At 51.1% G+C, this 24,085-nt stretch overlaps 1 protein-coding gene across 4 annotated transcripts; it reads left to right on the top strand.

Moving 5' to 3' along the window:
- ADGRG3 (adhesion G protein-coupled receptor G3) lies at positions 1-23,880 on the top strand. 4 transcript variants are annotated; one of them, XM_047791913.1, is made up of 12 exons: positions 1-137; positions 5,241-5,403; positions 13,701-13,839; positions 15,085-15,231; positions 16,018-16,152; positions 16,627-16,666; positions 16,817-16,917; positions 17,080-17,192; positions 19,384-19,664; positions 19,826-19,919; positions 21,588-21,862; positions 23,640-23,880. In XM_047791913.1, exons 1-12 carry the CDS (start codon positions 86-88, stop codon positions 23,750-23,752), a joined length of 1,653 nt encoding a protein of 550 aa, XP_047647869.1. In that variant the 5' UTR covers positions 1-85; the 3' UTR covers positions 23,753-23,880. The 4 variants fall into 4 exon arrangements, with proteins under 4 accessions (XP_047647869.1, XP_047647870.1, XP_047647872.1 ...); XM_047791914.1 differs by having other exon boundaries at positions 15,166-15,231; XM_047791916.1 differs by lacking the exons at positions 1-137; positions 5,241-5,403 and adding an exon at positions 5,410-5,598.
- Positions 23,881-24,085: the final 205 nt, after the last annotated feature.

Genomic DNA, 24,085 nt, shown 5'->3' on the forward strand with positions numbered 1-24,085 from the left:
GTGGGGCAGCTTAGCAGAGCCTGGATCCAGAGGACACAACACGCAGCTGCAGGACTCTGGCCACCGTGGACAAGGCTGGCCAAGGATGGCGATGCCCAGAGCCCTGGGGGTCCTGCTCCTCCTGCACTTGGCTTCAGGTGAGCAGCCGGTCCCTCGCCCACTCTGCCCAGCCTGGGAGACCCGGGGATGGGGGGCAGGGAGTGGGGGTGTCTGATGTGTGGCCTCTGAGTCGCCCACCCTGATGGCCACAGCACTGCTCTGACCCCTGGGTCAGTCCTGCTGTCCTACCACTGTCTGGTCAGCACTAGTCTCGGGACCCCATTGCTTCCCCACGTCGCCCTGGAAATGGGGGCCTGGAGAGCGCTCCCCCCGCCCGTGCCTCAGGCTGTGGCTCCCTGATAGGCCTGGCCCTGGGACACGGGTGTGCCCTGGACCCTGGCCTCTGAGCTCCCAGGGAGGGGGGCTGGGACCCTCTGGAGGCTGAGGCCAGGCAGGGACTGCACTGCCCTTCCCCCACCCCCACCCCTGCTTCCCGTGTCACGCCAGCTCCCCTTCCCTGTCCCTGCAGTGACCCCCCCCCCCGCCCCCAGTCCTCAGTCACCAGAGCTAGAAACGAGACTCTTCCTGCCCTTCACTCTCACTCAGCCTTGAACACGCCCACACGGTGGTTCTCCAGTGGCAGCGTGGGGGTTGCAAGGCCTTGGCCTTGCTGGCCTCTCTCCCCGGCTAGCCCATCCCCCCACCCAGCTCCCCTCCATTGGGCCAAATGGTGCCCTTGGCCATGACTGCCTTGGGCAGAGGGAGGTGGCCCATCTCTGTGCCTTGTCCTCCTGTTTCCCTCTTGATTCAGTGAGTGGCCTGCACGCCTCCCCTGCTACCCCACCCCCGCCACCAGGATGTGTTCATGGCTTTGGGCATATGGATCAACCTCTCTGGGCTTCAAAGAATCCTCTTCTCTTCAAATGTTGGGAGATCCGGGGAAAGGCGCATTTCCACCTAAGGCTCAAAAGAGTGTGGAAAAAATGGCAGTGCTGTCTTGCGGGGGTTGGGGGGTGCTGATGCTTTGATGGATGAATTAAATTAATGACCAATAGTGGCTCCCGCTTGGTCTCATAAGGACCCTGGGCCCCCCACTAACATAATTCTCTGGTTGGGCCTTGAAGGCACCCCTGGCGATGGAGTTTAACCCATGGGGATGTGGGTGCCCTTGTTTGGCTGTTGAAACAGTGTGAGGAGCCCCGAGAGGTTTATATCCAGAATTAAGGCTCCTTCCATTGTGGATGTTTATAGGCAGTGGCCATGCATTCATTTGCTCATTCATTCATTCGTTCCAGAAGCAGTGATGGGGCCCTCTACACAGTCAGGACCCATGCTTGTGTATCACATGGTCCCTGCCCTCCAGGGACTCGAGGTCTAGCAGAGAGACAGGAGAGCTTCAGAGGAATCCAGGGTGTGTTGGGGGCCTGGCGGGAGGCAGATACACCCTTTAATAAAGGGACGATTTACAAAGGACACCCGAGGGCTGGCGTTGAAGAGAAGAGGCTGTGAGAAGAGAGAAGCAGGCTACTCGTGGGGGCCCCGCAGGGAGAGGCGAGTGCTGCCCTGACCTCTGACCCCCAGCCAGGGCCTCCCCCATGCGAACCCAGACTGAGGGGGGGCCTTGGAGGGCAGCCTCGGGGCAGAGCGGGATGCAGAAGTGTGGGGCCCCGGTCTGCAGGGGCCAGAGGGCAGCAACCCCACCCCCCACCCCCCAGGTTCAGGCTTGCTCTCCTGTCTGGGCTAAATGCTGCTTCTAACGTCTTCCTAAAATAATTGCAGAAAAGATATTTCATAATCTTCTCCGCACCAGGTGTTTGCCAAGAGCCTCGCAAACCTGGCAGCCCTGGCAGCCCTGAAACCTCGCCAGGGCTGGAAGGTGGCGTTGTTAACACTCACCACAGTGCCCCCTGCCCCCAGTACCCACTGGTAACCCCTCAGGCAGAGAAGGCTGGGATTACAGTGAGAATGGCACCTCCTCCCCGGAGCTGACAGTCTGCTTCCCTCCTGTCCCCCTACTCTTCTCTGCTCTTCCTTCTTTCTCTTTTTCTCTCTGTCTCTCCTCTTCCCTCTTCTCTCTTCCTCTTTAGTTTAAGAGGCAAACAGGGATCATATGCTATACATTCTCATCCATCGTGCGCTTTTTCCCATTAAACAACCGGCCATGAATAGAATCTAACAGCTACTTACCACCTACTGATAAGCTATTTCAAACATTGTAACATGTAGACCTAATTATTATAAAATCCACTTGAAAATGCCAGTTTTTTCACCCTACATTAACTCAACTTTTGTCTGCTGTTATCTTTAGGGTGTATTTAATTTTTGTCTTAAAATCGAGCTAGTTTTATTTAATGCGAAAGTAATATTGTACCTATTTTATTATTATTATTATTTGCTTTTTAGGGCTGCTCCCGCGACATACGGATGTTCCCAGGCTAGGGGGTCCCATCCGGGCTACAGCTGCTGGTCTACACCACAGCCACAGCAACGCCAGATCTGAGCCGCGTCTGTGACCTACACCACAGCTCATGGCAAAGCCAGATCCTTAACCCACAGGGCAAGGCCAGGGATCGAACATGCAACCTCATGGTTTCTAGTCGGATTCATTTCCCCTGTGCCAGGACAAGAAGTCCTGTTTTTTGTTTTTTTGTTTCTAAATCAAACACTTAGGAGTTCTCTTCGTGGCTCAGCGATTAACGCACCTGACTAGGATCCATGAGGAGGCAGGTTCGATCCCTGGCCTTGCTCAGTGGGTTAAGGATAGAGCATTGCCATGAGCTGTGGTGTAGGTCATGAACATGGCTCGGATCCCGCATTGCTGTGGCTGTGGTGTAGACTGGCAGCTGCAGCTTCGATTCAGCCCCTCGCCTGGAAACTTCCATATGCCACGGGTGCAGCCCTAAAAAGCAAAAATAAATAAATAACTAAAAAAATTTAAAAATCAAACACTGGAGAACAGTGTAACAACATGAAAAGTAGATGTTTCCCTGCCCAGCTCACGCACAGTTCCTGGGGCTCAGTCGGAAAGGAAAAAGTGTCGAGATCCACACCCCTCCCCCCAGCACAGGATTCGACAAAGCAGTTCATGGAAATAGACATACAAATAGATGCTCAAACTCCATCTTAAGTTAGATTGATATTCGGCTTTATCCCTCAGACTAGCAAAAATTTGAAAGTTTGGTAAAGTCTGGGATGAGGAACATGGAGGTAAATATCACTCTTGCCCACTTTGGGTGCCAGTGTAAATGAGCGTAGCCCTTTAAAGAAGGAAATTTGATAATTTCAAAATAAGGTTTTTTAAAACTCATACAGTTTGATCCAGAAATTACGAGGATAGGAATGTTTTCAATGAATTCTTTTTCTTTTTTTGTCTTTTTGCCATTTCTTGGGCCGCTCCCACGGCACATGGAGGTTCCCAGGCTAGGGGTTGAATCGGAGTTGCAGCCACCGGCCTACGCCAGAGCCACAGCAACGCGGGATCCGAGCCGCATCTGCGACGTACACCACAGCTCACGGCAACGCCGGATCGTTAACCCACCGAGCAAGGGCAGGGACCGAACCTGCAACCTCATGGTTCCTAGTCGGATTCATTAAGCACTGTGCCACGATGGGAACTCCCTTCAATGAATTCTTAATGTGAGCGGACAAAGATATAAGCAGCATTATTCCAAATAGGAGTTCCCCTGTGGCTTAGTGGGTTCAGGACCTGGCAGTTGTCACTGGGTTCGATCCCTGGCTGGCAACTTCTACATGCCACAGGTGAGGCCAAAAAAAAAAAAAGTAAACCAAACAACCTCCCCCTAAACACCCACCAACAGGGAACCAAGTGAAAAAGTATTGCCACACACTTATACTGGAATAATATGCAAATGCATAAAGAAGGAAATGGGTCCATATGTACTGAAAACCCTTCAAGATATATTGCTAAGGGATCCTCTTCATGTAAAATTTGAAGTGATTTTCATAAAAAGACTTACATATGCATAGACTTTTCCTGAAAAGTTGTGCAAAAAGGTATTTTTTACATGTGGTGACTCTGGTGAGTGAGCCGGGAGCTGCAGGGAATTTTACTTCTCATTTTATGTCTTGTGTACAATTCAATTTTTTAAAATCTCTGTGTATGTGTTACTTTTGTTAACCGGTAAATATGTAGACACATCTTTCCATCCAGTGGAAACACATACATATATATAATCTTACAGTGCAATTCTCACCTTCTGGAATAAGTAATACTCACTCAGAGTTCCCGTTGTAGCACAGCAGAAATGAATCCGACTAGTATCCATGAGGACATGGGTTTGATCCCTGGCCTCACCAGTGGGTTAAGGATCTGGCATTGCCTTGAGCTGTGGTGTAGGTCGCAAATGCGGCTTGGATCCCGCGTTGCTGCGTCGGCTGGCAGCTACAGCTCTGATTCGACCCCTAGACTGGGAACCTCCAAATGCCAAAGGTGCAGATCTAAACAGCAGGAAAAAAAAAAAATACTCTTTGAACACCTCCAATGATCTATGTCCTTAATGTACATGATCTCTGATTCTCCTCATGGCTTGCAAGGAAAGCATTATTCGCCCCATTTGGCTGATGAGATTGAGTATCAGAGAGTTGAAGTAACTTACCTGAGGTCACACAGCTCGTAGTGGCCCAAAGCTCCTATACCAGGTGAAAAGGAACTGAACTAGGAAAGCAAATCCTGGAGCCTTCAACCACCTGGTGGCCTTGCTCAGTTGCTATGCTTCAGGGAGCCTCACTTTGCTGTATTCTAGATCTATCCCAGGAGGTACCCATCAGGGTTGTGCTGGACATGTGGGAGGATGAGGCAAACCCAAAACACACTACGTCTAAGAGCTGTACCACAAACCATAGTTGCAAGGGCTTTGGAAAGTCGGATGTGGAACAACAGCAAAAAGCCAGGCAGCCTCCCTGGAGGAGGAGGTAAAGGGTACTTGCACTAACATGAGACCTGTTATCTACAGAGCCATTTGCCAAGCCTTCTGTACACACCTTACCTGGCCCTGTGAGATGGGAGGTAGTATCTCCTTTGACCTTGAGTCCAGCTCAAGTTCACACAGTTAGTGTGGATGGATGGAGCTGGGGTTCTAGCCCACACCACTGGACTCTGGAACCCAAGCTCCTTCCCCCACCCCCCTGCCTTTGTGGCCTTTCCCCATGCAGTCCATTCATACTCTTCACCCCTCCCTCAGGTAAGAGAAATGTCCCGGCTGCAATTGAGAAGCCAAGAAAAGTCTGCGAGGGGCTCGACCATGCCAACCAGTACGATAACTTCGGCCTTGAAGACATGGCTAAGTGCTTCGCAAAGTGTACACAGTCGGGGAACGAATCCTGCAATCTGGGAAACTTGCAGAGGTAAAGGGCCCTCTGTGGTGGAGCAGGAACCTGCAGCTCCGGCAGGGGTGGGGTCAGGAGGCTGTCAGGAAAGGATGGAGCTACCAACCCACATGGCCCCGGAAAATGCTGCTCTCATCTCGCCCTTCCACCTTGCTTGACACCTGCATTCCTCCTGACCCACCAGCAAGACCCTGTGATCCTGGGGATGTAGAGGTGAATTAGCCCCTTTCCCTGTCACTGGGAGTTCTGGAGGGACAGACTTGGGCCCAAATGACTCTAGAGCACAAGCATCCAGAAGATGGACAAGGCACTGGGTTAGCTCAAAGGAGGGAAATCTGCCAAAGCTTCCCAGAGGAGGCCACCCATGAAAGGGCTTTGAAGGCTGCGTAGGAGTTTTCCAGTCGGACTCAAGCAAAGCCAGGGAGTATAAGCAGAAGAACTTTGGGGAGTACTGGGGGAGAACTACCATGCTTTCTTTACTGTGAAAGAGTAAAATGCTAGAGAGGGTAGCAACTGGGGAGGTGGGGTGGGCAGGGAATCAGGCTGGAAATACCAGCAGGGACCGAAGTGTGAAGGGTTGTGTGAGCTCTACCAAGGCAGGAGGGGTCAGGGCAATGAGATATATATATATATCTTTTGTCTTTTTAGGGCTGCACCCACGGCATATGGAAGTTCCCAGGCTAGGGGTCTGATCAGAGCTGTAGCCACCGGCCTACACCACAGCCACTGCAATGCCAGATCCAAGCCGCATCCTCGGCCACAGCTCAGGGCATCACCAGATCCTTAACCCACTGAGCGAGGCCAGGAATCGAACCTGCAACCTCATGGTTCCTCGTTGAATTGGTTTCCACTGCGCCACGAAGGGAACTCCAGGCAATGATATATTTTAAATTGAGAGAGAGCAGAGTCAACTTTGCATTTTAGAAATGTTTCGCAGGCTGCAGGAAAGGATGCGAGGGTGGGGATGAGTGACAGAGACGTGACAGGTAGGATACAGCTGCGGTGGTCTGGGTAAGAGTGAGGGCTGAACCATCATCACGAGCACCACCACCACCAAGACACCAACTGGCACTGTGCACCTGGTTGAGAGAGGTGGGTCAGAGATAGCATGTGATGCAGAATCAATGAGATTCAAGAAACTGGAAAGACCAAGAGACCAAGTGGTATTGGATGAAGGGAGAGGAAAGTGTTTAGAATACAGCCTCTCCAAGAGTCACCTCCAAAAACGTCTCTGCCTTTCTCCCCTCCTCTCCCTTCCAATCAAAGTTACCTTCTGGAGACTCAGGACAGGCTCATATGCACTCAGTACATATGTGTTGGAAAAAATCAATGTAAAGGTCGCGTCCTCAGCCTTGGTGTTAGGACAGCAATCTGACTGAGTGAGCATTTCATGGCCTGAAGATGTGCCCATCCCGTCCTGCAGCTGCTTCATGAGCTTCTGAGCTCCAAGCAGCTGTTCAGGAGGCTCCTCTCTGTGCTGCCTCGTGGGGCCTTAAGCCTCTTGGAAAAAGTAGAGGCTCTGAGATCAGAAGATGTGGACTCCGTTCCCAGCTCTATCACTTAACCAAGGTATTTCCTTTATCTTCACAATCCTATGAGATGGGTTCTCTTATCAACCCGTTTTCCAGAGAAGAAAATTAAGGCCCCCATAGGTTAAATAACTTGCCCACAGTTACACAGCTGGTGAGTAGCAAAATCAAACCTCCTAGGTCTAGAAGGCAGCAGGGGAGGTGTACAGGGATACTGACCAGGGTCAGAGTGCCGGGGCTCACAAGTGGAAGTGGATTTTGGACAGATTAGCTTTCAGTTTCCTCACCTGGAAAATGGGGCTGAAATAACACATGACTTGTAGAATTACTGCAAGGATTTAATATGTAATTCAGGCATATTAGCTTATCACGATCTCACCAGCATTGTTGTTTTACTACTATTCCAAAGTTTTTGCTCTTGATCGCTCTCTTATACTTTCCTTCTGTTGAGATTAAAGGGAAAAATGCATGCAAGAGGGATTTGCAAAGAGTAGGAGCGCAATACAGTTGAGTGTTCTTTATTTTAATGACCTCTGATTATAAAAGTAATTTAGGAGTTCCTGTCGTGGTGCGGTGGAAATGAATCCAACTAGGAACACTGAGGTTGCAGGTTCTATCCCTGGCCTCGCTTAGTGGGTTAAGGGTCTGGCATTGCTGTGAGCTGTGGTGTAGGTCGCAGACGTGGCTCAGATCCTGTGTTGCTGTGGCTGTGGTGTAGGCTGGCAGCTGTAGCCCCGATGAGATCCTAGCCTGGGAACCTCCATATGACACAGGAGCAGCCCTAAAAAGAAAAAAAAGAAGTAATTTATAGTCTTCATAAAATATTTAGAAAGTAGCTGTAGAAAATTCCTTTTTTGACTATCAAGAGATTATCATTTTAGGTGTATTTCTTTAGATAGATAGATATAGATACAACACATAATTCCTGTATCCATTCTACTATGTTGGTGGATTTTGGGTGGTCTCCAGTTTCTGGCTTCTAGAAAGAGTGTTGCTATGAATATTCTCGTTTGTGTATTTTGATGAATACATTGATGTATTTCTGTAAAGTATATTCCTAGGAGTGAAATTGGTGGGTCATAGGGATGGCATGTGATTAGCTTTAACAGAAACTGCCAGAGTTCCTGTTGTGGCTCAGCGAATGGAGGATCCAACTAGTATCCATGGGGATGCGGGTTCAACCCCTGGCCTTGCTCAGTGGGTAAAAGGATCTGGCATTGCCACAATCTGCGGTGTAGTTCACACACACAGCTCAGATCTGGCATGCCTGTGGCTGGCAACTGCATCTCCAGTTCAACCCCTAGCCTAGGAATCTCCATATGCCATGGGTACAGCCCTAAAAAGACCAAAAGAAAAAAAATAAACAAACTGCCAAATAGTTTGTCAAAGTTCTTAAACCAAATTGCACTCTCAAGATCAGTGTACGATAGTTCTAGCTGCTTCACATCCTTGTCAACACTTGTTAGTGTCTGTTTTTTTATTTCAGCCATTTGGGCAGATTTGTAATGTAGCACATTAGTGATTTTAATTCTTTTTTCCTGATGACCATTGAAGTTTAACATCTTTCATATCTTTATTGGACATTTTGATATCCTCTTTATGAAATGCCCTTTTAAGTCTTTGGCTTGTTGTTTGGTGGGGTTGTTTGTGTTTATATACGCATCCTTTATCCACCACCCACACTACGCCATAAAACTTTTCTAGCCTCACAGAAGGGTCCCTCATGCTCCTTCCCAGACAATAACATCCATCATGGCAACCATTATCCTAACTTCTAAACAAGCATTGGTTTTACCTGCTCTCAAACTTCTTCTAAATAGAATCATGCAGTATGTACTCTTTTGTGTCTTGCTTCTTTCCCTCGTCAACATACCAGAGATTCATCTATTTTTTGGTTCATGTGGATTTTTTAATGTAGCAATAGTTTGTCCTCATTGTTGCCATATAATATTCCAATGTCAGAGTACCACTATTGGTTACCTTCTCTACTTTTTTTTTTCCTGCTTTTTAGGGTGCCACTCATGGCATATGAACATTCCCAGGCTACTAGAGGTCAAATCAGAGCTACAGGTGCTGGCCTACACCGCAGCCACAGCAACGTGGGATCCGAGCCGTGTCTGCAACCTATACCACAGCTCATGGCAACGCTGGACCCTTAACCCACTGAGCGAGGCCAGGGATCGAACCTGCATCCTCATGGATCCTAGTTGGGTTCGTTAACTACTGAGCCACGAAGGGAACTCCTATATTCTCTACTGTTGTTGAGTATTTCTCTTCCTTGTTTGAGGCTGTCTTCATCCTTTTCGCTGCTATAACAGAGTACCATAGACTGTGGGGCCTAGAAGCCCAGAAATTTGGAGTTCCTGCTGTGGTGCAGCAGGTTAAGGATTTGGAGTTGTAGCTGCAGCGGCCTGGGTTACTGCTGAGGTGGGGCTTCGATCCCTGGCCTCACTCAGTGGCCTAAAGATCCGGCATTGCTACAGCTGCGGCGTAGGTGTGGCCTGGGAACTTCCATATGCCGTGGGTGTGGCTTAAAAAAATTAAATTAGAAAAACCACATAGTTCTTTAGTCCGGAAGTCCAAGATCAGGGTTGGGTTCTGGTGAGAACTCTCTCTTCTGTCTCTGACTCAAGCTTCTTGTATCCTCCCATGGCAGAAAGAAAGAAAAGACGGAACACTGGGGTCTCTTCACAGGGCTACTAATCCTATTTGCAAAGGTTCTACCCTCATTAACGAATTACCCCCCAGAGTCCCTACTTCCTAATCCCATCCCGTGGGGGTTAGGATTTCAACATAAGAATTTGGGTTGGGAGTGGAGGGAGGGGAACACAAACATACAGTCCATAGAAGGCGCTACTATGAATAAAGCTACTGTGGACATTTTTGCACAAGATGAATTGTAAACAAGCACTGATACATAGTTTTCTGTGTGGGTGTATTGACTTACATGCCCACCAGCAATGTGTAAGATTTCGAGCCATCCCACATCCTCATGATACTTAAGGTTATCAATCTTTTAAATGTTAGCCATTCTGGAAAATATATAGTGGTATCTTATTTGCTTTTATTAATTTTGATTGTTTTATTAAGGTACAATTTATATGCCTATACATTGGTGTATAGATATAATTTGGTGTCTTTATGTAGTGTGTGGAACTGGTGTCGCAACCTTTTTTTTTTTTTTTTTTTTTTAGGGGCCACACCTGCAGCATATGGAGGTTCCCAGGCTCAGGGTCGAATCGGAGTTTTAGCTGCTGGCTACAACCATAACAACACAGGATTTGAGCCTCATCCACATCCTACACCACAGCTCACAGCAATGCCGGATCCTTTAACCCACTGAGCAAGGCCAGGGATTGAACCTGCATCCTCATGGTTCTTAGTTGGGTTCGTTACTGCTGAGCCACAATGGGAACTCCTACAATCATTTTAGAACACTTCCGTCACCCCCAAAATACCTGTGTACCTGTTGGCAGCCCATCTCTGCTCCCTTACCCTGCAATTGAATCAACCACTGATCTGCTTCCTACTCTAAAGAATTGCCTTTTATGAGCATTTTACATATGAGAACCGTACAATATGATGTCTTTGGACTCAGGTTTTCTTCATTTGTCATGTTTTAGGGTTACACCCATATTTTAGCATGTATCAATAGCTCTTTTTTAATCATTGAATAATATTCCATTGTATGGAAATCCTTCATGTTTATTCATTCACTAGTTGATAAACATTTGCGCTGTTTCCAGTTTGAGGTTATCATGAATACTGCCATGAACATTTGACTTCGAGTCTTTGTAGACAAATATTTTCATTCTTTTGGAGTATATACCTGGGAATGGAATTGCTGAGATATACAGCGTATATTGTTTAGCTCAATTTAAAAAAAAATGCCTCTCTCAAAGTGGCTATATTATTTCCTTTCCCATCAGCAGTGTAAAAGGGCTGTAGTTTCAATACACTTTTGCAATATTGTCAGTAATTTTGATTATAGCCATTCCACGGAGTGTGGGAGGTATTTTATTGTGGTTTTGAAACTGTACATCTCAGATTGGGACTCGAACCTATGGGCCAAGGCTCAAGCCCGGCCAAAGCCCAGATTGGGCTACTGTTTTTTTATTTAAAATCACACCCCTGGTCCCAGGACTCACTGAAGTTCAGGTTCTTTATGTTTTGGGGGCAGAAGAAATTCAGCAAGAGGCAAGGTGATAGGTCAGAAGTAGATTTATTGAGAGATGGACAAAGTGTAGGCTGTCTCAAAAGGCAAGAGAGCAGCCGTGGAAGAAACACACTCCACAGGCAGAGTATGGACCATCTCGGAAGGCAAGACGCAAGTCTCCCACATATGGGGGTGGTGGTAAATTTTTATGGGCTGGGCAATTTCACAGGTAAATGAGAGGGAGGATTATTCCAGTTATTTCTAAGAAAGGGTAAGAGTTTCCAGAATTGGGCCACCCCCGCTTTTTGGCATTTTGTCATTGGCCCAGGCCTGTGGGCGTGTCATTCTGCATCCTAATGTGTTAAGGAAGCTCAAGGTCTACTGGAGGTCAAACAGCCCACCCTCTTGGACCTAGTTTTTTCTAACCAGTTTTGTCATATCCTCATGGACCATGTCATTCTTTGAAGGGTTGTGTCCTGCCCCCTTTCCACCTATTCAGTTTTAATTTGCATTTCACAAAAGGCTAATGATTTGAGCACATTTTCATGTGTTTAGTAACCATTTATATATTTTCTTTGGAGAAATGACCATTCAAATCTTCTCCTCTTTCTTTGTTTAGATTTTTTAAAGATATAGAAAAGCTAGTATCAATTGGTGTAACTCAATCAGTGGATCTGGATAACCTCATCCCACTGTTTCTGACTAGATGTTCTAATTGCCTGATCCATCCAAGCTCATTTGCACATATTTGCATGGTTTACTCTTTATATTGTGCACTATGTTTTCTATGGTTTCCTTGGAGTTTTTTTCCTTGGTAAATGTGACTGTTCAAAAATAGTTTCCCTTTTTTTCTCATCCTGCACATCTATGCCTTTCTAACAGCCTGCATCTGGCTTTATCTGCTCCTAGTCCCCTTCTCTGCCATTGCTGCCTTAGCCCTCACCTGCTTAAAATTGCTTCTGAAGGGTGAGCAGCACATCTCAGGACCCCAGGCTTAGGAAAAGGGGCTGGCTATGGAGAGGTTTCAGTACCATGGAGAGCACCAAGTCAGGGATGGGGTGGGCTGAGGGACTTGCCTCCCTCAAACTCTTCAGCGGATGGTAAAGGAACTACAGTAAAATAAATGGCAATTAAATTTGTATTCTGTGTGTTTCTAACACCAGCTCAGTTTCCATAAGTCAGTTCCCCTTCAGCTTCGTCTGAGGCTGAATTCCCAGTATTCAGTTCACATGCAATAAATGTGATTCAGTCTTCACACCACACAATGATCGTCCCAGAGTGTAGCATACTCAGAAGAATTTCTCCAAAGAAGATTTGCACAGACCAACAAGCACATGAAAAGATGCTTAACATCATTAGTCTCTGGAGAAGTGCAAATTAAAACCACAATGAGATACCTCTTCACACCCACTAGGATGGTTATAATTGCAAACAAAACAGAACGAAGTGAAAACTATCAAGAGTTGGCAAGGATCTAGAGAAATGAAAGCCCTCCTGCACTGGTGGGAATATAAAATGGGACAGCTGCTGTGGAAACGGCTGAACAGTTTTTCTTCAAGAAGTTGAACACAGAATTACTGTATGAGCCAGCAATTCTACTCCCGGGTATCCACCCAAAAGAACTGCAAAAAAGTTTCCAAACAAAAGCTTCTATGTGAAAAATTGTCTCTATTCACAATATCCAAAAAGTGGAAACAACCCAAATGCTCATCAATGGATAAATGTGTAAACAAACGGTGCTACATGCATACAAAGGAATATTAGTCATCTATAGAAAGGGATGAGAAGTTCCTGTTGTGGTGCAGAGAAATGAGTGACTGGTAACCATGAGGACACAGGTGCAATCCCTGGCCTCACTCAGTGGGTTAAGGAGCGCTGCCGTGAGCTGTGGTGTAGGTCGCAGACGTGGCTCAGATGTGGCGTTGCTATGGCTGTGGCGTAGGCTGGCAGCTACAGCTCCGGCTCAGCCCCTAGCCTGGAAATTTCCATATGCTAAGGGTGTGGCCCTAAAAAAGCAAAAAAATAAAAAAATTTTAAAAATTAAAAATAAAAAGGGATGAAATACTTATTCATGCTACAATGTAGATAAAGCTGGAAAATATGCTTAGTGAAAGAAGCCAGACACAGAAGACCAGATGTTATGTATTGCCATTTATATGAAATATCCAGAATGGACAAAACCATACATTAGTGGTTGCCAGGGGCTGGGGGAAGGGTAACTGCTTAATGGGTTCAGGATTTCCTTTTGGGGTGATGCAGATGTTCTGGAACTTGATGGCAAGGATGGTTACCCCCATTGGGGATATATTTAATGCCACTGAACTGCACACTTTAAAGTGGCGAATTTTACAGTGTATGTATTTTGTTACAAAAAAAGATAAACCCATAAAATACTCTGAAGGCTGCTGGCTGGAATCCCTCAGAACCAGCATCGGTCACTCCCCTGCCAGCCCTCTTCTCCTGCACTGAACCCAGGGTCTTTCCTTTGATATTCTGGGTCACCCCTCATACACTGAGAGCCTGATGATCACTGCCTATGGCCTCTCTTCCTGTCAATCAGGCTGGGGACCAGGTGAGGGTGACTTAGCCTGCAAGACCTTGTCTTCCCCTCATCCCGGCCCCTTTTATAGATACTGGCTGAACTATGAGGTCCATCTGGTGGAGACAAGTCCAAAGGATACGGTGAACATGTCTTTTTTGAAAGCTCTTGTTCTGAACATCAGCACCAACATCTCGAAAGACCTGCACTTCTCCCTGGCCGCCTCTCAGGTGAGGGTCCCCATCCCTGCGGGCCGGCTCTGACCCTTCTTTCCTCAGGCACCCTTTGCAGAGAGAGTCAGGGTCTGTGCTTGGTGCCCATTGCCCCTGTCCATTTGGTAGTTCACTGCCCCCTGGCTCATGGGTGCTAGTGGGTTCACCGGATGAAAGCATCCTGGTAGCAGGGTGAGACATTTGGAAGATCACTGAATAATTGAGACTCTGTAGCTTGGATTCTAGCCCTGTGCCTCGCGCCACCTGACTAGGTATCTTCTGGGAAACTCCCCTCCCCTCTCTGCGCCCCGAGTTCTCATCTGTACAATGAGCTCAAAGGCTCCTCCAAGGTCTGGAGTTCCCACGAGCACGTGCACTCAGGGGACACGTTAGAAAGCAGGTAAAGCCACGCTCAGAGGGGCTACAGAGGGCTCACAGGTAGACTTTGGGTTAACACTTGTCTGGATTCCAATCCTGGCTCTGTCCCTTACCAGCTCCGGTGATCTTGGGCAAAATTACCTAACTCCTCCAAGCCTCGGTTTCCCTATATGTAAAATGGGGGTGGTATCACCCACATTCTGAGTTATCAGGATGCTTTTGAGGCAGAACTAGATAGGACCAGGCTGAAGCCCCAGGGGCGCAGTGAGGTCAGAGAATGACCAAAGTATGGTTGGTAAATGCCAGTAAAATTTATTTTAATATTTTGACCATTCTCAGCTTTTACAACATCTGTTGTTGTCGGGCAGGGGTGGATGTCACATTCGGTGTGAACTTTTGTCTCTGTTCTCTCTCTGCCTTCACTGTCTCCCTTCCTGACGGCCTTATGCTTTCTATGTATTCCTGAGTGAGAAGCCAGGCACCGTCACCACAGCCCTACGTGAACGCAGTGGGGGTCAGGACCCTGGCACTAAGCACGTCACAACTGACCTCCATCCTTGCAAACCAAGCTTGTCTGGGTGTTGTCCTTTCACAGCCCACTTTCGACCTGGCAGGTGGTCATGCGGCACCTCGCTGGCTCCATTCGACATACGGGCAAACCGAGTCTCCACCAGGGCTGTGACTTAGCCAGGGGATGACAGCCTGGACAGAGCAGAGCTTAGACTGCGCCCCGCGGTGTCCTGCCTCTCAGAGCTCGTGTCCTCGGGTGCTGCCCCTCCACCTGGCCTGCCTTGGTTTCCCCTCCCAACTGGGGGAGTGGCAGGACCTGTGTCGGGGGCTGGGATCCTTGGGGAAAGACGAGAGTGGCTGGGTCTGTGGTTGCAGATTCCAAGGCAGGCGACGGAGGACGAGCACCAGCACCCCGACCGGGTCCGGCTGCCCAGGAGCCTTTTTGAATCCCTGCAGGGCAGCAAGCCGACCGTCCGCTTGGCCATAACCATCTTGGACATTGGTCCGGGGACGCTCTTCAAGGTGAGGAGAGGCCTGATGGGGACTCAGGGTGGCTCTGAGGTTCGAAGCTCAGTTCGCCAGGCCATGCTTGCCCTCTCCAGGATCGTCACTGTGGGACCCGATGGGGAGGGAGGAGATGATAAACCTCTGGACAACGTCTCTGCGGCAGCCCGCAGTCATCCCACACCCCGGGGTCTAGGGTCTGTGGACCGCAGGCTCACGCTGGTTATACACGTTCCTCTGTTTGGACCCCCCCCCCCAATCAATGCCTTTGGACTTGTATGCGTATCCCAAGTGAGTTATGTCCCCCGTGTGTCCTTGCGCATGCGCAAACGTGCCTCTCCTTTCTTATGCCTGGTACACATGTGATCATGTGTGTGCTGGTGTGACCATGTGATATTTCCCCTTGCAAATGTGTACCAGGTGTGTCCCCAGAGGTGTGTGTCCACTCACACGGGGACATGTGCTTCCCTGAGTGCTGGTGTGTGCAGGTGCTCACCTACCTGTAGGCACCCATTGCCCCCTCTCTCCCGGCTGATCTTCTTTCCAACCCTGTGCTCCTCCAGTTGAGGGGCCAGCAGTGGAGCACCACCAGGTACGTGGCTTTGTGGCCACTGTCAGACCCTCCCTGGTCCAGCCCAAGCAGGGGACTGTGGGGAGCAGCAGGAGGAAAGTCGCCCACAACCTCTTACCCTCTGGCCCCAGACTTGGCCCCAAGGCAAGGGCCACAAACCCTAGAGGCTCCCAGGAAGCCTCCCCAGGGTTGTGCAGCCTGGCCTCCGCCACCCTTCCCCTGTCCCTCCCCAGGGCCCCCAGCTCAGCACGGCTGATGGCAGCAGCGTGTTGAACAACCGCCTGGTGGGCCTCAGTTTGGGTCGCATCCCTGTCACCCAGCTGGCCGAGCCTTTGGAGATCACCTTCTCCCACCAGCACCAGCCTCCTGTGAGTTCCTCACCCAGGCCTGGCACTTCCTGGGGGCAGACAGCGGGGTGGGCACCCTGGGCATGTGGACAGACACGCAGGGGCTCTGCACCCCCTCCTTCCCACCTCCACTCCAGGGGAGGCCTTTAGGACCAGACACCCAATCGTGCCCAGGGACACGTGCCCCCCAGGGACTGCCTTCCCTGCGCTCACAGAGGTGCGCAGGGGACCTGGCAAACTCACATGCACGCACATGCTTTGCACATCCTCCCACAGGACGCTCCCCTCAAGTCACGTGCCCTCAGCCATGTGACCCTTCCCCGACACCCCCACACGCTGACCCAGGACGCATCACATGCGTCCCGTTGCTGTGTGACCACAGGCTGAGCCCCGCGTGTGCGGAGACATGCTGTCCCCTCCCGGTCCTCGCTCGGCTCTCCCTCCCCTCTCCCAACCCCCCCTGCCTCGCCCCTGACGCCCCATCTCTGCTTTTAGAACATGACCCTCAGCTGTGTGTTCTGGGATGTGAACAAAGGTAGGGCCGGGAGGACCTTCCTGGGTAAGATGGGGGCGGGGGCGGGGGAGTGGGGCTCCTCGGGGACAGGACTCCACCTGCAGGCCCCTCCCGCTTTCTTTCCCCCCACCTCCCTTTCCCTGCCCTCCGCTCCCCTCCCCTCCTCCCCAGGGTCCTCAGGAGACTGGTCATCCAAGGGCTGCTCCACAAACCTCGGCGTCAACAGGACCGTCTGCCGCTGTGACCACCTGACCTTCTTCGCCCTGCTGCTGGTAACAGCCCCCTGCCCCGATCCCGGCAATGCCCCCGGGGTCAAGGCTCCTGGCTTGGGGCCCGGGAGGGGCGGTTCTGCTGCTTGGCAGGGGTTGGTGCCTTTGGGGAATGTGGACCTGGCCTCCAACGGATGGGGTCCTCGCTGCGGGCATCACCCACAGAAGCCGATCTTGGACAAGGTCACCGTGAGGGCCCTCACGCGCATCTCCCAGGCTGGCTGTGGTACCTCCATGATCTTCTTGGCCTTCTCCATTGTCCTCTATGCTGTCCTGAGGTCAGTCACTCTCATCCTCACCCCACATCTCTCCCTTGCCCTCAAGGGTGGCATCGGGGCAGGGTAGAAACCAGCAGGATAGTGTGAGTTGTACAGCATTATACGGATACTGTCTCCAAACCTGAGTTTGGTCATCCACGAAATGGGATTGGAGGTTGAACGGTGTCTGGGCTATTTCAGCTGCAAGTGATAGAAACTCAGCTCAAATGGGCTTAAACATAGTCAGGAATGGGCGGTTCTTGTAATGGAAAAACCCAAGATGATCTCACGTCAGGTGTGGTTGGATCCAGGGGCTCAAAAGCTGTCCCCAGGGCTTGGTATCCTCTGCTTCTCCCATCTTCGCTTTCTCCTTTGTCTGTCACATCAGTTAATTTCTCCACACTCAGGGGCCTTGGGGAGCCCCAGCCTTGCTTCATAGCTTCTTAGCCACCTGGACAGCTAACATGCTAAGATAAACCCCAGAAATGAAATCTCTTAAAAAAAAAAAAACTATTTTGAAACAATTATAGACTAATAGGAAGTTGCAAAAATAGTACCTAGTGTCCCATGGTTCCTTCATCCAGCTTTCTCAGTGACATCTTTCTACAACTGTAGCACAATCTAAAATTAGGAAATTGACATTGCTACAGTGCTACTAACAAGAATACAACTTTCACCATTTTTCACATGCATTCATTTGTGTGTGTGTGTGTGTGTGTGTCTACGTGCGTACATACACACAGGACTGGCTAAGTCATTTGTAGGGCCTAGTCCACAATGAAAATATATGGCCCCGTGTTCACAAATTATTAAGAATTTCAAGATGATGACAACAGAGCATTAAAACAAGCATAGGGCCTTCTGAGTGCAGGGCCCTGCAGAGGTCACACACTCGGGAGGCTGAACCTTTGTGTGTGTGTGTGTGTGTGTGTGCACTTTTATCACATGTATACCAAAGTCGACTTTTACCGGCCTTAGACCACGTGCCCATGACTGAACTGGCCACCGTGGTTAAGGGATGGATGACACTGATTGGCCAGGTCAGGTCACGTGCCTGTTTGTGGGTCTGAGCTAAGCCACGGGCCAACCCCTGACCCCAGACTTCACAGCTGAGAGTGAGGAAGTGGTCCCCTCAGGGACACCTGGGGCTGCTCCTGCAGAAGGAAGGTGGCTGCTCCAGAAACAGCAGAGGCTGCTGCAGTCTGGGCCGAGGCCCTCCGGGGCCCTGGTCATGGCTCGCTCCCTGTCTGGGCCCAGCCCCCCTCCTCCACATGCTGGTGCCATTTGGCCCTGGGCTGCAGCCCCCACCAGCCCCACCACCCCGTCTCAGACCCAACCGTGAGTGTGCGTGGTGCCTCCCCGCCCCCATCCCCCAAGCCCCGCCTCCATCCCTAACAAGCTGAGAGTTGGGGTGCCAGGATGAATTGTCACCTGCTCCCAAGAGTGGGGCCTGGCCTCTCAGGTGAGGGGGACATCATCCCTCCTCTCTCCCACCCCACCCCGAGGCAGCCCTGAGCTTCCACCTCTCCAGGAAGGGTCCTCTGGGAACTGATTTGCTAGGAATCCACAGTGGAAACTCCGCAGAGGGAAGTGAGTCCTGGGAAGAAGCCCTGGGCTGGGAGCCTGGAGCCCCTGCCCTGCTCTGTGACTCTGAGTCCCTGTCCCTCTCTGAGCCTCCCCCTCCCCTCACCCCTCATGTTCTAGGCCTCGTGCTTTGGTGCCCTGTCCATTGGACCAATGCCTCCAGGGCCTCCTCCTGCTCCTTGGGCTCAGCCCGAGGGCACAGCCTGGGGAGAGATGGCAATAACTGGAGGATGGAAGTCCCGCCCCACTGCTGGGAAACTTCCAAATAAGCTCGGGGATGAGTGCATTCAGAGACAGCCTTCCCAGAGGGAACACCCAGGGGGATTTTGAAGGTGGAGCAGGGACAAGCATTGAGAGCAGAGGGAAGAGCATAGACAAAGTCTGAGAGGTGCAGAGTGGCAGAAGGCATTCACTCAATTGCAATTTCTGCCATTTGGCTATAGCCCTGAGTCTAGGGGGTGAAGCCAGCCGGATCCAGAACCCCCAGGGCTCAGCGGGTCGTGAAAGGGCTCCTGACTTGAACCGGAGGGTGCTCACACTCTGGCTTCCAGCAGGGGTGGAACAGAGGAGGTTGGATGGAAAAGCCTGGGTGCCCCTTGCAGCCTCTTACTGGCCCTTCTTGCCCCAGGTTCTCTTGGCAGAGGTTCAAGTCTGAAGATGCCCCCAAGATCCACGTGGCCCTGAGCATCAGCTTGTTTCTCCTGAATCTGGCCTTCTTCATCAACGTGGGGCATGGCCTGATGGGGTCCGATGCCGCCTGTTGGGTCCGGGGGGCCATCTTCCACTACTTCCTGCTCTGTGCCTTCACCTGGATGGCCCTGGAAGCCTTCCACCTCTACCTGCTCATCATCAAGGTCTTCAACACCTACTTCGGGCACTACTTCCTGAAGCTGAGCCTCGTGGGCTGGGGTATGTGGCTCTGAAGGGGCAGGAAGGGCACCAGCCTGTAGCAGAGGGGCAGCCCCCCTCTCTGATAGGCTCAGGGGCTGGGGGCTCAGCAGCTGGAGGGGGACTTGAAGGAAGATGTGCCAAGGACGCCGTGCCAAACCTCCTCCCTTTCTCGCCCCCAGGTCTGCCTGCCCTAATCGTCATAGGCACTGGCAGTGCCAACAGCTATGGCCGCTATGCCATCCTCAACAAGGAGAACATCACTGTGCTGGAGCTGTGAGTGGTGGCTGTGGGAGCCTAGGGGATACCAGGGCCCTGGGGGCACAAACCGGGGCCGGAAGGAAGTGGGGGAGCAGAGGGAATCCTGGGAAGACAGATGAGTAGGTCAAGGCTCAGGGTCCTCAGATCCAGCTAGCTCGTGGCCTGGAGGGGAAAACCGAGGCCTGGAGAGAGGAGCTGAGAAGGAGAGAGAACTGGACCAGGAGGCAGGAGGCCTTGCTCCAGCCTGCGTCACCCCCAGCCCATATGGCATCCTTGGGCAAATTTTAAAAGGCATCCCCCCATTCCTCTGACCTATCATGCCAGGTACTCAGCCTGATGCACAGAGAGCGAGCTGAATTTCAGGCCCCGCCTGCCCCCCAGCCAGGGGCCCTTGCGCAGGGCACAACCTGCCCTATATTTTGCAGCAATTCTGGCTCTATGCAGACTCTGCCTCTGAGTTGCTGTCTGACCTTGGGCAAGCTCATCCTCTCTCTGAGCCTCAGTCTCCTCATCTATGCAATGGGGGGGGCCAATCCACATGCTCTTTGGGGTCTTTCACTCCTGCAGTGCAGGGGACAGTGGGGGCTGAGCTGAGCTTGTCCCAGGGCGCCCACCTGAAGCCCATGGCTGTGTGCTAAGAAGATCTAGTGGGCCCTTGGTCCTGTCCCCAGGACCCCAAATGTAGGGGCCCCTGGGGCTGGGCAGGTAACATGAGGGTGTGCAGAGGTCTGGATGGGGACAGCAGCAGACCAGCAATCCCACGCCAGCCTAAGGGCAGCTGATCGCTGTCCCTCAGGAGGGTGTACACAGAACTGCCAGGTGTGTATGACTTTATGAGAAGCAACAATCTGAGTGTTTATGCCAAACCTTCCACTTTTATTTTATTTTATTGCCTTTTTTTTTTTTTTAAAGTGGCCCCATCCATGGCATATGGCAGTTCCCAGGCTAGGGGTTGAATCAGAGCTGCAACTGCCAGCCTACACCACAGCCACAGCAACGCTGGATCCAAGCCATGTCGGCGACCTACACCACAGCTCACGGTAGGGCCAGATCCTTTAACTCACTGAGTGAAGTCAGGGATCAAACCTGCATCCTCACAGGTCCTAGTCAGGTTCTGATCCATGGAGCCATAACAGGAACGCCCAAACGTTCCACTTTTAAAAGTGTGGTCATTAATTCAGTTTTTTTTTTTTTTTTGGTCTTTTTGCCTTTTCTTGAGCCGCTCCCATGACATATGGAGGTTCCTAGGCTAGGGGTCTAATCAGAGCTGTAGGCACAGGCCTACGCCAGAGCCACAGCAACGAAGGATCTGAGCTGTGTCTGTGACCCACACCGCAGCTCACGGCAACGCCAGATCCTTAACACACTGAGAGAGGCCAGGGATCGAACCCGCAACCTCATGGGTCCTAGTCGGATTCGTTAACCACTGTGCCACGATGGGAACTCCATTAATTCAGTTTTTTTACAACATAACGTGGGACAAATGAAACCTGTCTTTGGGATGAAAATGGCGCTTTTGCCCTCATTGGTCTAAAGAGACAGTCGCCTGGAGTCTCGTGGCAGCACTTCCCCCAAGAGAGCGGTGGGTGGGTGGGTGGGGTGGGAGGGGAGATGGCAGGAGCCTGCCCCGGGCTTGCCCTCATGGTACTTCTTCCAGTCCCCATGGCCATCCATGTCCTCCAGGTGCTGGTTCCGTAAGGAGACCGCCCTCTACGTCACCGTCCATGGCTATTTCCTCTTCATCTTCCTCGTCAGCGCCGTGGTCCTGGCCCTGTTGGCCTGGAAGATCTTCACTCTGCCCAGTGGCGTGGTGGGCAAGGAGCGCAGGACGAACTGGAAGAGGGTGCTCACTGTCCTGGGCCTCTCTAGCCTGGTGGGCATGACGTGGGGGCTGGCCATCTTCACGCCCCTCGGCGTGTCCACCATCTATATCTTTGCACTGTTCACCTCTCTGCAAGGTGAGGCTCCTGGGCCGGGGAGGTGATGGGCTGCCTCGGCTGCACCAGAGGGTGTTGGGGGCTTTCAGGAAGCTGGTGGGTGGCAAGAAACAGACGTCTCCTCAGGCTAGCTCAAATCAAGGATGCTGATTTTAAATATCCAGGGCTCCCCCCCAGGAGCCCAGAGCAGGAAGCCCAGCTGAGCTCCTGGGAGCGGGTACCAGGGTCAGGGAAAGCCACTAAGAATGAAGCAGGTACATTCTCCATCTTTTCCTTTGGCATTTCAGGTAGTCTCTCACCTTCTCTTGGTGGAAGTGTCTTCATTCTTCTCTCTCCTGGCCCATTCCTACCCATGACCCCTGACTGGCTGCCCAGTAGTGGCCACCTTATGCCTATGTGCCCTTCCAAGCCCAGGGACCACAGCCTGGTTCAGTCTCTTCCACCTTCTTAGGAGAGTCAAGGATCCGACTGGGCCATCTTGGGTCAGGTGTCCAATCAGCTGTGACTAGGAGGGCAGGGTCATGTGATGTGGTGACCCCGTGATAGAAACAGAGTCTAAGGAGCTGTGAAGGTGGGGAGGAAGTGGTTGGGGAAGGAAATAATTGATAGGTCTGCTCCCTGCCCCCACAGGGTCCTTCCTCTGACACCCAGCAAAGGGACAGCTGCCCAGGGTGCAAGTGGGACACGGTTTCCCTGCCTGTTCCTGTCCTCTTTGCTCCTCACAGTCCCATTTCATAGACACAACTTAAAGAGGCATCACAGCCTGAGTGTGAGGGAAACAGCGGAGAGAGCAATGAAGAGGGTGCACCTTGACTCCCAGTCCTGTCCTGTTCGGAGGAGGCACTAGGAGTCCAGGGGTCCTAGATCCAGCAGGTGCAAGCCCACAAGAACACAGCTGGCTCCCAGTGGCTCAGGAGACATGGCTTCATGGTTGGTAGCACGGGGAATGAGCAGACCTGGCTTCAAATCCCACCTCCATTCACCACCCCAGAGTATCTCTCCGCTCCTCTGAGCCAGTCATCGTGCAGCTCGGATAATTCTCACCCAATGTCATGATAAGTGACTGAGATAATGTGTGCGTATGACACAGCAGGCCCTCCAGAGATGGGATCTGGGTAAACAACAGAAGTCATGATTATTAGGCCATCAGACACTGTCCCCCGATGAAGAATCACGCGTCCACATCTGAAAAGTCCCAGGAGTTAAGGCCTGGGGAAAGATGCCCTTTGAAGTTGGGGATTGTGTCATTATGTTTTCTGAGGTTACCCTGAGAGTTAAGTCTGAACATTTTACTGCACTGAGTTTTTTCAACAGAGTTATTTGGGATTCCTCTCTTCCTCTCAAACAGAGCCCGGTCCACTTCACCTGCCCTTGAACTCTTCTCAGTATTTTTATTGCCGTGCAGGGTTTGGGTTGTGAATTTCTTTTTAAAGACACACAAGCTATTTCGCTTTTCTATCAGTGTCTGTCCTTACTATTCTTTGCACACCTTCCCTCTTCTTCTTGCTGAAGCGCATCCTGGCATAATCCTTTGTAAGAGGCGCAGTGGTGTTTTTTTTGTAGGTCTGAAAATTCCTTCATTTCTGTCTTCTCTTTCTTTTAAGTGACAGATGTGTGTATAGACTTTACTTCAAGGACTCATGTTTGCATTCCCAAAATATCTGTTTGCTTCTTTTTCAGGAGTAGGTTTCATCTTTTTGGCCTGTTTTATTTTATTCCTTCCTGAGCTGCAGTGGAGCTGTTTCTCCTCTGTGCGGCTGGCAGCCCCGGCTCACTGAGGCCCTCTTCTCCCTGGCAGGTGTCTTCATTTTCTGCTGGTTTGTGGTTCTCTACCTCCCAAGCTGGAGCACCATGACCTCATCCTCTGGGACTGCCCGCAACGACCAGGCCCCCATCGTGTCTCAGGAATAGGGGGCTGCTGTGTGGCCGGGCCGGGCAGGCCCCATGCGCTGGACTTGGTTCTGATTCCCTGTGTGACCTCAGGGGCTGGCAGCCTCCCTGCCTCCTTCGGGGCCCTGCACATCGTGACTGGGGAGCAAGGCGATGGGATCCAGGTTGGATGTGGCCTCAGAGGTCCTGTCCAGATACACCTATGGGTCAGAGCGTTCACACATCCATGATGGCAGGAGGCTGAAGTCCCTATAATCCTGAGACTCCTGCCAGCACAGACCAACACCCACCCCCAGTCTTCAGAGCAAAGCGTCCTGTCGCCTTCTGGTCTCAGGAAGGGGCTGAGCCCAAATA

Source organism: Phacochoerus africanus, chromosome 8 (genome assembly GCF_016906955.1).
Source record: "Phacochoerus africanus isolate WHEZ1 chromosome 8, ROS_Pafr_v1, whole genome shotgun sequence".
Taxonomy (NCBI): domain Eukaryota; kingdom Metazoa; phylum Chordata; class Mammalia; order Artiodactyla; family Suidae; genus Phacochoerus; species Phacochoerus africanus.